Below are 15,544 nucleotides of genomic sequence, written 5' to 3'. Positions count from 1 at the left end.
GTGTTCACATCCGTTAATTGAAACAAAAAATGGAACTGAATAAAAACAAATATTTTTTACGAAAATCAACAAAACACACACACAAACAACAACGTTATCCCCGCATAATTATCTTTGCGCTCTTGATATTTTCTCACACATAGTTTATTTTTTGCATTTTCTTGGGTTTTGTGTAATTTTTATTTTGCGTCAATACCAATTATAATATGTATCTTGAAGTGCAAAGGGAATCTATTGTAAGCAAATATTTTTTCGCGGCCATAATAAATACAAAATAGATGTTTGATAAATTATTTACATAGCAAGATTCTTCAAAATTTGGGGTTATAACATGACAATTCAATCAGTAACATATTATACATATCTAATTTACGTTTCTGATTAAATGAATGGGGAAATTAGAATACCAAAAGTCAATTCGTCGATCAAATTGTTTGAAACTGAAAGGAGGAAACCACTGTCCATTGCATCAGTCAAAATGATTACGGAAGCTTTAATTTTCTTCCACGGGCAAGTTTATGATCGGATCGGTCTATATGGATATGCATGTATACATTATGTACAGTGTATGTTATGCATGTGAGCAAATGGTTTATTGTATATGAAAGTTTAGCTGCAGTACCATAGATCAAAAGATTGATAATGATGTCGTCCTTAGAGCTACAATTGGTGCATATTACAACTAATGAAGAAAAGTAAAATTGTTGAATGGGTCTTAAAGGTCATCTGACTATTGGCACAATACAACATAGTCGTTTAAAGATTTTAGTCATTCTGACCCCTGTGATCTGAATGAAGATCAAGGTCATTTTTTCAAACAAATATGGTAGCCCTTCATCCCAGCATGTCACAAGCCAAATATCAGGTCTCTAGGCCTCTTAGTTATCCACATAAAGTTGTTTCAAGATTTTAGCTTATTTGACCCCTGTGCCCTTGGATGACAGCCAAGGTAATTCATTTGAACAAACTTAGTAGCTCTTCATCCCAGCATGTCACTGGCCCAATATCAGGTCTCTAGGCCTCCTAGTTATTCTCAAAACGTCGTTTAAAGATTTTAACCTATATGACCCCTGTGACCTTGAATGACAGCAAATGTCATTAATTTGAACAAACTTGGTAGCCCTTCATCAAAGCATGCTGCAGGTCCAATATGAATATCCTGGGCCTTTCAGTTCATGAGAAGAAGTCATTAAAAGATTTAAGCCTATTTGACCCCTGTGACCTTGAATGAAGGTCAAAGTCATTCATTTGAACAAACTTGGTAGCCTTTCCTCCCAGTATGTTGCTGGCCCAATATGAGAGCCCTGGGCCTTCTGGTTCTTGAGAAGAAGTCGTTTAAAGATTTTAGCCTATTTGACCCATGTGACCTTGAAATGAAGTCAAGGCCATTTATTTGAACAATCTTGGGAGCCCTTCATCCCAGCATGCTACAGGCCCAATATCAGTACCCTGGGCCTCCTGATTCTTGAGATGAAGTCGTTTAAAGATTTTAGCCTATTTGACCCCTGTGACCTTGAACGAAAATCAAGGTCATTCATTTGAAAAAAAAATTGATAGCCCTTCATCCCAGCATCAGGGGCCCAATATCAGGTCTCTATGCCTCTTAGTTATTCATAAGAATTGTTTTAAAGGATTTAAGCCTATCTGACCCATGTGACTTTAAATGAAGGTCAAGGTAATTCATTTGAGCAAACTTGGTTGCCCTTCATCCCAGCATGCTGTGCAGGCCCAATATCAGTACCCTGGGCCTTCTGGTTCTTGAGAAGAAGTCGTTTAAAGATTTTAGCCTTTTTGACCCCTGTGACCTTGAATGAAATTCTAGGTCATTCATTTGAACAAACTTGGTAGTCCTTCATCCCATCATGTCACGGGCCCAATATCAGGTCTTTAGGCCTCCTAGTTATTCTCAAGAAGTCTTTTAAAGATTTAAACTATTTGACCCCTGTAACCTTGAATGAAGGTCAAAGTCATTCATTTGAACAAACTTGGTAGCCTTTCCTCCCAGTATGTTGCTGGCCCAATATGAGAGCCCTGGGCCTTCTGGTTCTTGAGAAGAAGTCGTTTAAAGATTTTAGCCTATTTGACCCATGTGACCTTGAAATGAAGTCAAGGCCATTTATTTGAACAATCTTGGGAGCCCTTCATCCCAGCATGCTACAGGCCCAATATCAGTACCCTGGGCCTCCTGATTCTTGAGATGAAGTCGTTTAAAGATTTTAGCCTATTTGACCCCTGTGACCTTGAACGAAAATCAAGGTCATTCATTTGAAAAAAACTTGATAGCCCTTCATCCCAGCATCAGGGGCCCAATATCAGATCTCTATGCCTCTTAGTTATTCATAAGAATTGGTTTAAAGGATTTAAGCCTATCTGACCCATGTGACTTTAAATGAAGGTCAAGGTAATTCATTTGAGCAAACTTGGTTGCCCTTCATCCCAGCATGCTGCAGGCCCAATATCAGTACACTGGGCCTTCTGGTTCTTGAGAAGAAGCTGTTCAAAGATTTTAGCCTTTTTGACCCCAGTGACCTTGAATGAAATATTAGGTCATTCATTTGAACAAACTTGGTAGTCCTTCATCCCATCATGTCACGGGCCCAATATCAGGTCTTAAGGCCTCCTAGTTATTCTCAAGAAGTCTTTTATAGATTTAAACTATTTGACCCCTGTAACCTTGAATGACAGCCAAGGTCGTTAATTTGAATACACTTGATATCCCTTCATCAAAGCATGCTGCAGGCTAAATATGAATATCCTGGGCCTTTTGGCTCTTGAGAAGAAGTCATTTGAAGATTTTGGCCTATTTGACCCCTGTGACCTTGAATGAAGGTAATACATTTGAACAAACTTTGTAGGACTTCATTCCAGCATGTCAGGGGCCCAATATCAAGTCTGTAGGCCTCTTAGTTAATCACAAGAAGTTGTTTAAAGGACTTTAGCCTATTTGATCCCTGTGACCTTAAATGAAGGTCATTCATTTAAACAAACTTGGTAGCCCTTCATCCCAGCATGCTACATGCCAAATATAAGTACCATGGGCCTTTCGTTGTTTTTTTAAAGAAATTGTTTGAATGAAAAGTTTACGCACGGCGGACGGCGAACGGTGGACAGCGCACGACGACGGACGGTGCATGATAACAATAGGTTAACCTGACCCTTCGGGTCAGATGACCTAAAAGTTATCTACACATTGGTATGCATGTTGTTGGGTCAGCTTTATAATTACCTACTAGGCAACATAAGATTTAAAACTCAGTCACTTATTATTAGCGTTTCATATGGCGGTCTTTTCAAAGGAAAATGTACAGCAGCTAGGCTACAGATTATGAAATTGACTTCCTGTGAGCGGTAAAATCGGTATCATTGGTTATTTTTATATGTAAAAATGATATCAATATGCATTTATAGACACGAAATAATTGGAAACCTCTTAAATGCACATATATTTTGTGCGAGTGACTCACTGTGGCAGTTGTCCACTAGTACCCGACCGAAAAACATATAGGCCATGGGCCAGGAGGGTCCCACATGCACCCCCCCAAACCTCCGAACCAATATATTTAACCAATATAAATATTTTTCATTTTTTTAGTGAAATTCGTGATGGCGGCCATCTTAATGACGTCATTACCGGAACTTATGCAATGTTAACATTGGTTTTTTTTGTTGTTTTTGTTTAAACTGATTTATAAGTGGACAAAAAACTAATTAGAAATAATAGTTTGCTGTTGGAAAACATTTTTGCTGCGTCAAGCAAAATATGAAAAAATTACCATTTTTGAGCTTAAAATCCTATTTTTTCACTTCTTGCCAAAAAATCACTACATATATTGGATTATGTGGTCCTGATATGTTTTTATTGTTCTATTGTGGTCATTGTGATACCTCATTTGTCTACTTCGGTTGAAAAATGTCAATGTTATGACTATTTTTCATTTTTAGTGAAATTCGAGATGGCGGCCATCTTGATGACGTCATAACCGGAAGTTCATCCCAACTTATGCAATGTTAACATTTTGATTTGTGATCAGTGGGTCATAAGGGTTAAGAAAAATATTGGTTCGGAGGTTTGGGGGGGGGGGGGGAGTGCATGTGGGACCCTCCTTGCCCAGGGCCTAATACTTAGACTGGGTACGTAAAAGTCAAACCACCAAATTATGCCTGATTATTTTTTCAAATAATAAGATATTCTCCTTGCGACATTAAAATGAAAGAGTATCATTTACGCTTATCCTATCTTTTAAATTAGAGTTATGGCCGTATATTATTACTTTCGTCTGCTTAATATTTTCTAAATTCTCTTTCTACTTCATTTTAAACAGTGTTTCCGTATTGTAAAAGGCGTAATAAAGTTATAAATCGTGTATATAAATCTTTTAAACAATGCAGAAGATAAGAAAGAATGCATATACATTTTCAATAAATGTCAGAAGTATGTGTTAATTATAATTACATATATGTTAATTATTAGACGAGGAAACGCGAGGAGACTGCGTTTGCATTCCATCTACTCATAAAAGTGAGGCCGCGAGCAAGTGACCCCCGTCCCAACTTCCACACAACCCAATCCCTTTCAGACTACATGTATGTGCAGTCAGATGACTTGTTAACTACTTAAAATGTATCAGATGATATTGACTCTTTAAAAAAGTATTACTGAGCGGAAGCCGACGTTTATTGTCTTGCATGTATACCAACGAAAGAATAACTACTCACGGAAATGGAATAGTTTGCACTTCAGTGTGCTGTTAAATGATGAAAGGCGGGGCGTACACAGATGTTAGACAGTCAACGTCTACATATTGATTATCAAAGATCACTATTAAGATTTAAACCTCTATTTTTGTCACAGAATACCACGACAAATCAAATCGATTAAAACACGTGCTCATCTCCAACTCGACAAATGCAACAGCTGTGCAGATATCTGCGCATGCCCTATAGAAACTGCTTTCGTCACCTTCCAATCTGAATTACTACATAGTGAAAATGGACCGGCGGCAATGGAGGAGTATATGCTTAAAGTTTTTAATTTATCTTTATTTACCGCATCTTACAGCTGGATTGGAATTAATTACCGGTATAGATGAACGTATGTATTCCCGTTTACATTATAGTTTGGAGTGATCTCAGTTTGTATATGTACAAGTACCAAGTATAAGATATCCTTCAAATACAATACACGTTATATAACTATACGTTACGTCTGTAATTAAATACAACAATTATTCAGATATTACAAACTGCCTTATCAAAACATAGTATCATAATTAATAAAGAATTAACTTATTTCTGAAAATGTATCGTTATGACAATGAAACAAAGAATAAATACTGTTTGATATATCTATGTTATTGTAAATTAGTTTTGTTGCACTGTATATATAATCATGCACCTTTTCTGATGAATCGTATGGTTCAAAGTAATAAAGAATACAAAAAAATGTATGACAATATCCATTTTCATTATTTTGGCCCCCTGTGATAACAACTACTTCCAGCCACCTATCCTCTAGTATAAATCATACAATGTACTCATTAACCCTCGATGATTTACTCTGTGACTTTTGACTGCCCAACACTATTAATTAGCTGTGATCAGAACGGATATGTTCTGTCTTATATGTCCGAAGATTAATGATCTGGGTACTATTATTGCTATAACATCCCTCAAGTCATGTGTTGTCGTTCTAAACTTCACAAGATTATATCCAAATTCATACCACGAACATAGCGCGCGTTATATTTATGCTGAAATTAATTTATCATAGTCTCACGATATAGGTTTTCATTCTTTTCCCCAAAGCTTAACTCGGTTGTTATGGTAACTAAGCAGACTAGTAAAGTCAATAATTGAGAACAATCTATACGAAGTAATAGAAAAGATTGTCCCGTTGGGATTTGCTTGACATCCTCGCTGTAACAGCTGATCGAGACTTGTGAACTCTCATGTCAATACCCGCGGTATCAGCAGTGTGGGATGAAAAGCTTCAGACATTGACACTCTTTTTTATCAGTGATTATATGGTCCACTTCTAGAATAATATGAATGGCTATGAACAACTTCTCTTGTGCAATGTCTTTTATCATCAATATTGCAATATTTTACTAAATGTTCGTATAATGTGACCGGGTGGGGTGTGTTGCTTGGTGTCTTCGGCGGCATGCTTCAGTGATATAGCACTATAAAATGGGCAACAGTTCCACTATACAAGAAGACACAACATGAATATACCACAGTCTCCCGAAACACGCACCTCGCACTATACATACACGCAACACACCGCATACATGGGAGGCCGTCCTTACATGACCATAGCTGTTAATAGGACGTTAATTAATCAAGCAAACAAGCAAACCAAATGTTCGTATGAATCATGGCTAACCATTTAGGTCTTACAGCCGATGCATACTTTGTTGAGCTGCTTGTAAATTAAAAAAAAATAGCAAAAATGCAAAATGCACGCTCCTAAGGAAAAATGAAACAATTTCGATCACATTTTCAACACCAACAAAATTTTGTTGGTGTGATTTGTTTTATTGACAAAAAGAAGTTTATATAGAGAACTGTTCATTGAGATATTACATGTAATAGAGCTACACTTCCACCATATATTTGCTATTACTCTCAAGCAGCTAATTAGGTTATGTCTCAACAACCATGCTGCATTAACAAGTGATAACATCACTACCGTTTAACTCCATCAAAGCACTGATATAGAGACACGAGACAATTAGGAGATATTTTCTGGACATTATATACGTGATACGTGGTTTGTCTTGTGTTGTGACATGTATTGAACACACCGTTACAACTGAACTGTTCGTTTTGTTAGCTATGCCATACTCTAAATCTTATCCCGTAGAGACCAGTTCGGCACAGTGTACTTATACCAATATCAAAACAAGTGAAAGATATAGATATATATATTACATATGTTCAGCTTTAACATAACACTGAACAATTGAAATAAATCTACAAATAATTGGTTTTTGAATGCAGAAAAGGAGAACTGGTTTTAAATATTTTCCAGTGAAACATTACGCGTATGCATATCCGGGCGTTAGAATTATATACCTGCTGCATGATCGTAAAAGGCGACTAAATTTAGGATCTTACCTTTTCTCTTCTTCTGAGCTAACTGTGTTCTGCCTAACGTCTCCCTTGATTTCAGGCGCCTCGCTTGAGCGCTCGCCCCTGTGAGGTAGTCTGGGTTCGGTCCCCATGGCCGAGACACATCAAAGTCTATAAAAATGGTAGTTTCTGCTCCAGCTTAGCGCTCAGCATTAAGGGAGTAGGATGACTGGTTCGCCCGTTGTCAGTATAATGTGACCGGGTTGGGCGTGATTCTTGGTGTCTTCGGCGGAATGCTTCTGTGATATAGCGCTATAAAAAGGGCAAGAGTTCCACTATACAAGAAGACACAACACGAACATACCACAGTCTCCCAAAACTCGCACCACACAATTCATCCACGCAACAAATTAAACAGCATGCATGGGAGGCCGTCCTTACGTGACACTGGCTGTTAATAGGACGTTAATTGAATCAAACAAACAAACAAACCTTGGCGACTATATGACAATATGCCAAGCTACACAACACCAGTAAAGCATCTGCTTCAAGATTAATATTTTCACAAATAGACAGGAATATAAATATTCTTTTCCCTTTATTTTTTCAAACCTCGTTTCAAGCAATAAATTACTTGTGAATATGCAATGTTACATTCCGGAATTATCCATTTTGTTTCAACAGAAGTAGACAAGTATGAATATTTAAATCTGGTAAAGACAGTTAATGGTGGGAAATTTATGATGGGGATCAACGATCCTCGCTCTGACAGTGGTGAATACCCTCCCCATAAGATCAACGTGAACTCATTCATCATCGACCGCTTCCCCGTCACTAACGCAAGGTTCTGGTGAGTATATCATAATGCCAAATGTCTATGTGCATTTGTATCAAAACCAGAACAGATTATGGCTACCTAAACTTTGTCTATGATTAACGGTACGGACAATTGAAAATTATGAAATTACATGTGATTATACGGTACTACATTAATTGCATCGATACCAGAAGTTTTATAATGCAATAAATTTAATTCAATACTTATTTGACAGTAACTTTCTTTCTTGGTGTAAAACTAAATATGTTCTCACACAGTTGTAAAAAGGACTGACTGGGAAAACATGATAATAACCAGTTATTATCCTTAAATATGTACCATTGTTTTAAATGTTGTACATTTAATTGTTTTTTGTACCAGGAAATTCCGACAAAAGCGAACGCGTCATTTCACCGGAAGTGAGATTAGAGGATGGAGTTGGGTATTTCGGGATTTCATCAGTAACGAGACCTTGGCCAAAAGTACTCCTTCACGAGACCCGTGGTGGGTGGCTGTGCATGGCGCAACATGGCGGAAGGTATATATTGAGTTTTATACAGTATGTTTAAATGTAAAAAAAATCTCAAATATGCGTATTAAGAGCGAACTTGTAATAAAACTTACAGTTTTGATGTCTGAGAATAAAAATTGAGAATTTCTATGTTGCTGAATCTATGGCTGCAGTTGTTCACCAATCTCATGCGTTGCATTGTTTTAATACAATACATAGTTATTTCAGTATCACTGTGATTTCCAACAGCGATGGTAAATGAATGATAACGAGAATTGTTTTTTTTTCTGTTGATGCAGATTCATATGACAGTGAATAGTTGTATTAATAATACATGATGAAATTATTTTGAAATGTGAATAAAGCTTTTGAACAAAGTTGTCTCCATCAGAACTAATTGTAGGTGTTTCATTCTTTCATCAGCCTGAAGGACCCGATTCCACCATAAAACACACTCTTGATAGGCCGGTAGTCCACGTCAACATGAACGACGCGGCAACATTTTGTCAGAACGAGGGCAAACGTCTGCCTACAGAACGCGAATGGGAGTATGCAGCTAGGGGCGGAGCTAACGGTGAGATTGGTGTCCTCGATTATATTGCTGTGTCCTGCTAAGAAATCATTGTACATAATTTTCTGCTACACTTGTGATTTTACAAGATGCTTTTCATTAATATGTTGATAATAAATAATAATTAAGTTATATATTATTCATGTAATATTTGTTATTTCCTTGTTCAGATGGTACAGTACATTTTAAAATAACACCACTTCAACCATTTTTACCTCAGGGGCATGCGTCCTTTTCTTCATCGACGAAAATCTATATACATTACCTGTATCTATAAATAGAGCTTATACACCGTTGTTAGATATGTAATTTATTCCACAAGAGTAACTTATGTTTTGAATGTTACAAATAAAAAAAAAACATCAAATTTCCTATTTACATAATCTCTTCGCACTGCAGGTAGAGCGTTAAAGCTGTACTTGCTGTAGCTAATTGCATGATCGTAAAAGGCGACTAAAGGGATTTTTAATTATTCTTTCTAATGGACTTTCTTCGAACGTCTCCTTTGATCGCCGTCTCACATTTGATCATGAGTTGAGCGTTCGCCACAGTAAAATAGGCTCTGAGTACTGTCCTCTTACCGAGATGCGTCCGTGGGGGACCCGGTTTATAAGCTCAGTTCCCTGGGAATCTCACGGTTGATTTCAAGTTTTGTGACCGGTCTGTGTGCGTTTTTTTTCCACGTTTTAGCACGGTTGATGCAGGCGTAATGGCTGCACGTTTTGTGCCAATTTTGTCCAGGTTTGTCAAGGTTTTGACAGGCAAGCATGGAACGTTCTGCTAACTTGGTGGTATTTTACAACGTTGCAATTATCATTATTGCCATGTATGTCCGGTGAGATTGGTGTCCTCGATTATATTGCTGTGTCCTGCTAAGGAATCATTGTACATAATTTTCTGCTACACTTGTGATTTTACAAGATGCTTTTCATTAATATGTTGATAATAAATAATAATTAAGTTATATATTATTCATGTAATATTTGTTATTTCCTTGTTCAGATGGTACAGTACATTTTAAAATAACACCACTTCAACCATTTTTACCTCAGGGGCATGCGTCCTTTTCTTCATCGACGAAAATCTATATACATTACCTGTATCTATAAATAGAGCTTATACACCTTTGTTAGATATGTAATTTATTCCACAAGAGTAACTTATGTTTTGAATGTTACAAATAAAAAAAACATCAAATTTCCTATTTACATAATCTCTTCGCACTGCAGGTAGAGCGTTAAAGCTGTACTTGCTGTAGCTAATTGCATGATCGTAAAAGGCGACTAAAGGGATTTTTAATTATTCTTTCTAATGGACTTTCTTCGAACGTCTCCCTTGATCGCCGTCTCACATTTGATCATGAGTTGAGCGTTCGCCACAGTAAAATAGGCTCTGAGTACTGTCCTCTTACCGAGACTTACCATAGTCTATACATCAGTTTTGCTTCTGCTTAGCGATCAACAAAGGGGAGTAGGACGACTGGTTTCCCGTTGTCAGTATATAATACCTGTATGTGACCGGGTGGTGTATGCTTGTTCCGGGTCTATGACGGCATACTTCAGTGGGATAACACTAGCTATGAAGGGTAGGGTATTGCCTGCTTTCACCGAAACGTCTGTCCGTCCGGCCATCTGTCTGTCTATCTTGGCCCTGTAGGTAGGGCGTTAGAATTGTACCTGCTGCCCCTATTGCATGATCGTAAAAGGCGACTAGATTTAGGATATTATCTTTTCTGTTCTTCCTACCTGACTTTATGTTTCCTAATACCTCCCTTCTCCCTTGGGAACCCTCCCTTTTGGCCTTGAGTTGAGCGTTCGCCCCTGTGAGGAAGGCTCTGGGTTCTGTCCCCTGGCCGAGACACACCTAAGTCTATAAAAGTGGTAGTTTCCGTTCCTGCTTAGCGCTCAGCATACAGGGAGTGGGGCGACTGGTTCGCCCGTTGTCAGTATAATGTGACCGGGTGGGATGTGTTGGTTTGTGTCTTCGGCGGCATGCTTCAGTTATATACATTATTGTAGCACTATAAAACGGGCAACGGTTCCACTAAACAAGAAGAAGACACAACACAAACATACCTCAGTCTCCTAAAACACACATTTCACACACGCTACATACTGCATACATGGGAGGCCGTCCTTACATGACCCTGGCTGTTAAAAGGACGTAAAAATAATTAAAGAAACAACAAAGAGGCATATCATGCACATACTGCATTGTCCCAAAATATCACGTAAAGGTTAATCTAACCAACTAACCAACATAAATTTCAGTTTTTAAGTTTATAGTATACTTTGGCTTTGCGTTAATCTTTGTCTATGATATATATTATTGGGTAAAGATTAATTTCGTTTTTGTTTAAGGTCTTACATATCCTTGGGGAGAGGCATACAAGAAAAAATCGTGCCAACATTTGGCAGGTAGGTAATGTTGGTAACTCGGCAGATAGAATTATAATGTTTGTCTTGTATCTTACGTGATGGATTATAAGACTCTTTCATTTGTGGATATGAAGGATAGGGCTATTCTACCCGAGGGTCACAAAATGTAGTAAAACCCGAGGCTTGCCGAGGGTTTTGCAACATTTTGTGATCCCGAGGGTAGAATATCCCTATCCTTCAAATCCACTTATGAAAGAGTATTTTTTCTTTCATACCACGACGTTTTACTGCAAATTTACAACTATAATATCCCGCCATTTTGAAATAAATTCAAAGAAATCCACGACTGGAAGTCAATTTCCATACATGAAAAATTACGTGATATTTTCAACACAAATTCCGTTGCTTGCATCTTTTATAGTAAAACCAGTCAATTTTGTGAAAAAAATGTTAAAATTTTACCGAGGAAATAGAGATTTTGTTGACGCCGTGACGTCACGAGGCTTTATTGCATGGGTAGCCATGCAATACAGCCTCAGGCGACATGAGTGTATTGCCCTAGACCAGCCAGTATTACACGGGTAGGTATGAAAGAAAACTTAAAATAACACAGTACTTAAATATGACGAACTATAATAAGACACCTAATTATAGAAGAATTATACGTTAATGTTGTAGGTGCCGTATTTATAGTGCTTGATATGTTGTGATCATTTATGTGAACACACCCATTTGTAATTACAGGGCCCTTTCCCTGACAGTACCAGCCACAGGGATGGCTGGAAAGGACTATCTCCTGTGGATGCCTTTGAACCACAGAATAATTACAGTGAGTGTCCATTTACCATGTAAATATTGCATTCTGTTAATGTATTGCAATTGGTTTGATATTGATTTACATAGTAATGATATCTGCGTTGTTTTAAAGCACATTAAATCTTACAGTTTATTTTTGCATTATGAAGGGCTTAATTAAGATGCTCCACTGCTGACTAATGGTATTTATTTCTCTATACGGTCAGACGAATTACTATTTTCGTTCAGTTACAAATAAATTGGAGAACCTATAGTTTGAAAGATTTAAAAGAATCTATTTTAACCAGTTGAATGATGAAATATTTTCGTGAAGAAACACAGCCCAGACATATATATAATCATTTGTATTTTTTATTATTTCATAATGCGAAAGTTTAAGATAATTCCGTAATATCAGTAAATTCCCAAACTACGTTTGGGTGGCACGTATAAGATATAAGTGTAGCACATTTATAGGGATACCATGTATATAAAATAATAAATTGCATCAAACTTGTGGTAAGGTATGTACGATGTGTTGGGGAACGTATGGGAATGGACAACGACGAGGTACTATGAGAGACTAGTGGACCGCAGACTACAGGAGGAGATGTATGTCCTCAAAGGTGGCTCTTATCTAGACACCGTGGACGGTGAGGCTAATCATATCATCCGAACGGCACAAAGGTATGTCGCATACTGATCCATCAGAGTTACTTCTCTAACTTCACTTCAGCCCATATACCCATCCTGTGGACGATTTGTTCAGTTACATAGGAATCCTTAAAAACCAAAAACCCATCCTAGCACCAGACTGACTGTGTCATTAAAGGTAACTTTAAAAGACTTACAGCTGATATAAACTATACAAAAGTCACCGAATGATAATTCAAGTGCAAAACATGAAGTCAAATATACTTGTGAATTATATTCCGTTACAAAACACAGGAAGCCTATTTTCCAAATATCAACCAGAGTGATCATTTTTCCAAAATGGTCTGTTAAAAATTGAAAGGGTTACTGCGTTTCCGAAACATAAATTAAAAATTAAAAGTTATATGTGTCGTAATTGTCATACGCACGAACCAAGAAGAGCTTTCAATATGTTATTCATCATAAAAATATCAACATACAACTTTGACAACAACATGTATATTCATGGCTTAAGGTGAAGTTATTCATTTTTAAATAAATGAATACCGACCTGAAACCGTAATGCGCTTTTAAACATTAATGTTGTTGGTTTTTTTAACATAACCTCATAATCTTAACATAACCTCATAATCTACCCTAAAAAAATAAGGCATGCTTATTGTATAAATAAAATATAATGCGGTAATACATTACTACTAAAACACACCAGGACTGATACCCAGTATTTATTGTAAATACTAAATTGTAAATTATAATTTCACTTTTGAATGTTCCAGGATGGGTCAACCGCCAGACTACACCGCTCATAACGTAGGGTTCAGATGTGTGCTCCCAATACCGCACGAGAAATTTGAAAAAGGACGGAAGAAGCGACGACGGAGAGATGAACTCTGATGCTCTTATTTAACTTTAGTATAATATTATTATATGAAGGTGTTATTCATATCACTCTTTTTAAAATATCTATCAATGCAGCTTTGTGAAAAAGTGAAATAGTCAAATCTCCTATGTGTAAAATTACCATAATCTACATTTAATATATTTTTTAAGCACGAAGAATTAATTATAGCGTCACAAAATAGTTGACGTAGGAGACATGACTGAGATACTCTTTCAGTCGTGTTTGTGTTTTCAGAATTTCTGGGATTTTTCCCCCCGAAATTTTGAAAAGTAAACATAGACAAACAAAGTTATACATGAATCTTTTTATTTTCGAAGGTAATCATGGAACTGAAAACCAATAGATAACTGATTAAATATAAAAAAAGTATACATCGATCAGGAGAAAATATTGTTAATTCGCATGGTCAATTCATTTCTCTTTACGGAATGACCGTCGTTTCTTTTCTTTATTTCTTTCTTTTCTATGGTTTTTTTTAAAAATAATTCAAGATATTATTTTTCACCATTATTATCATCATTAAAACAAATGTTTTTGAAAATGTTGCCTTATCGTCATTATGCTACAATGTATGGGCACAAAATTGGTATCTTTTCAAATGTGAGATTTTTGTAAAGCTGACGTGAAAATGAACAGTATGAAAGAGATGCTTCTATGAATAATATGCAGGTTTATAAAATATTCAGTCCACATGTTTGTTTTTCTGTTCAGTGAGTGACAGACGTTAATACATGTAAGTAAACATGCACAGGCATATTTGTAAAATTCAAATACAATAAATTTTAGTTATTGTTTTCCACTAAAATCAAGACAACATGATCCTGAATTTCTCACGGTAATATCACACAGAAAAAAATTACTTCAATGTATATTATGAATAGACAAAGTGTAGTTATTCTATTTTATGGTTCATTTCTATTATGTTATATTGAATTCCTTTTGGAATCTCAACCATTATTTATTATTGTTGTCATGTGTATATGACATATCATATAATTATTTCCATTAGGAGGGTCCCACATGCACCCCCCCCCCCCCAAACCTCCGAACCAATATTTTTCTGAACCCTTATGATCCACTGATCACAAATCAAAAAGTTAACATTGCATAAGTTGGGATGAACTTCCGGTTATGACGTCATCAAGATGGCCGCCATCTCGAATTTGACTAAAAATTGAAAAATAGTCATAACATTGACATTTTTCAACCGAAGTATACAAATGAGGTATCAAAATGACCACAATAGAACAACAAACACATATCAGGACCAAAACATCCAATATATGTAGTGATTTCTACGCAAGAAATGAAAATAATTGATATTAAGCTCAAAAATGGTGATTTTTCAGCAAATTTTTCATTTTTGGCATGACGCAGCAAAAAAGTTTCCCAACAGCAAACTATTATTTCTAATAAGATTTTTGACCCCTATCAATCAGTTTAAAAGCAAACAAAAACTAAACCAAAACCCAATGTGTATAAGGTTCCGATAGTTACGTCATCAAGATGGCCTCCCACCCTCGAATTTTTTCAAAAAAAATGCCAAAATAGACCATAGACACGTGATAAGTTTTAAACTGATGTAGACAAATGTAGGTTTAGATCGCAAATAATCAATATATGTATAGTACGCAAAAAAAAATATACTCAAATTGATTCAGCAAATATGTTTTAGTAAATCGTTAGTTATTTAAACTCCTATCAATCAGTAATGAAATGCTTATTGTTAAATCATATGTTCAATAATAATTACAGCACAACGCCTATCCTGTTAAGCTCTTGTGTGTGCCGTTAATTGTTTTGTGTCTTTGATCTTAATAATGCAGTCATTCTATTTAAAAAG

At 36.4% G+C, this 15,544-nt stretch overlaps 1 protein-coding gene across 1 annotated transcript; it reads left to right on the top strand.

Annotated features, from left to right (window-relative positions):
* The first annotated feature begins 4,926 nt into the window (after nucleotides 1–4,926).
* On the top strand, nucleotides 4,927–14,704 carry LOC138321951 (inactive C-alpha-formylglycine-generating enzyme 2-like). Its single transcript, XM_069266001.1, is given in 9 exon segments — nucleotides 4,927–5,092; nucleotides 7,759–7,924; nucleotides 8,273–8,429; nucleotides 8,826–8,976; nucleotides 11,334–11,365; nucleotides 11,367–11,390; nucleotides 12,096–12,180; nucleotides 12,671–12,833; nucleotides 13,577–14,704. Coding segments are annotated over 9 exon segments (999 nt in total). The 5' UTR covers nucleotides 4,927–4,989; the 3' UTR covers nucleotides 13,695–14,704.
* The last annotated feature ends 840 nt before the right edge of the window (nucleotides 14,705–15,544 follow it).

Source organism: Argopecten irradians, chromosome 1 (genome assembly GCF_041381155.1).
Source record: "Argopecten irradians isolate NY chromosome 1, Ai_NY, whole genome shotgun sequence".
NCBI lineage: Eukaryota > Metazoa > Mollusca > Bivalvia > Pectinida > Pectinidae > Argopecten > Argopecten irradians.
Note: the sequence above shows the minus strand (reverse complement) of the source record. Positions and strands in the feature narration are given on the sequence as shown.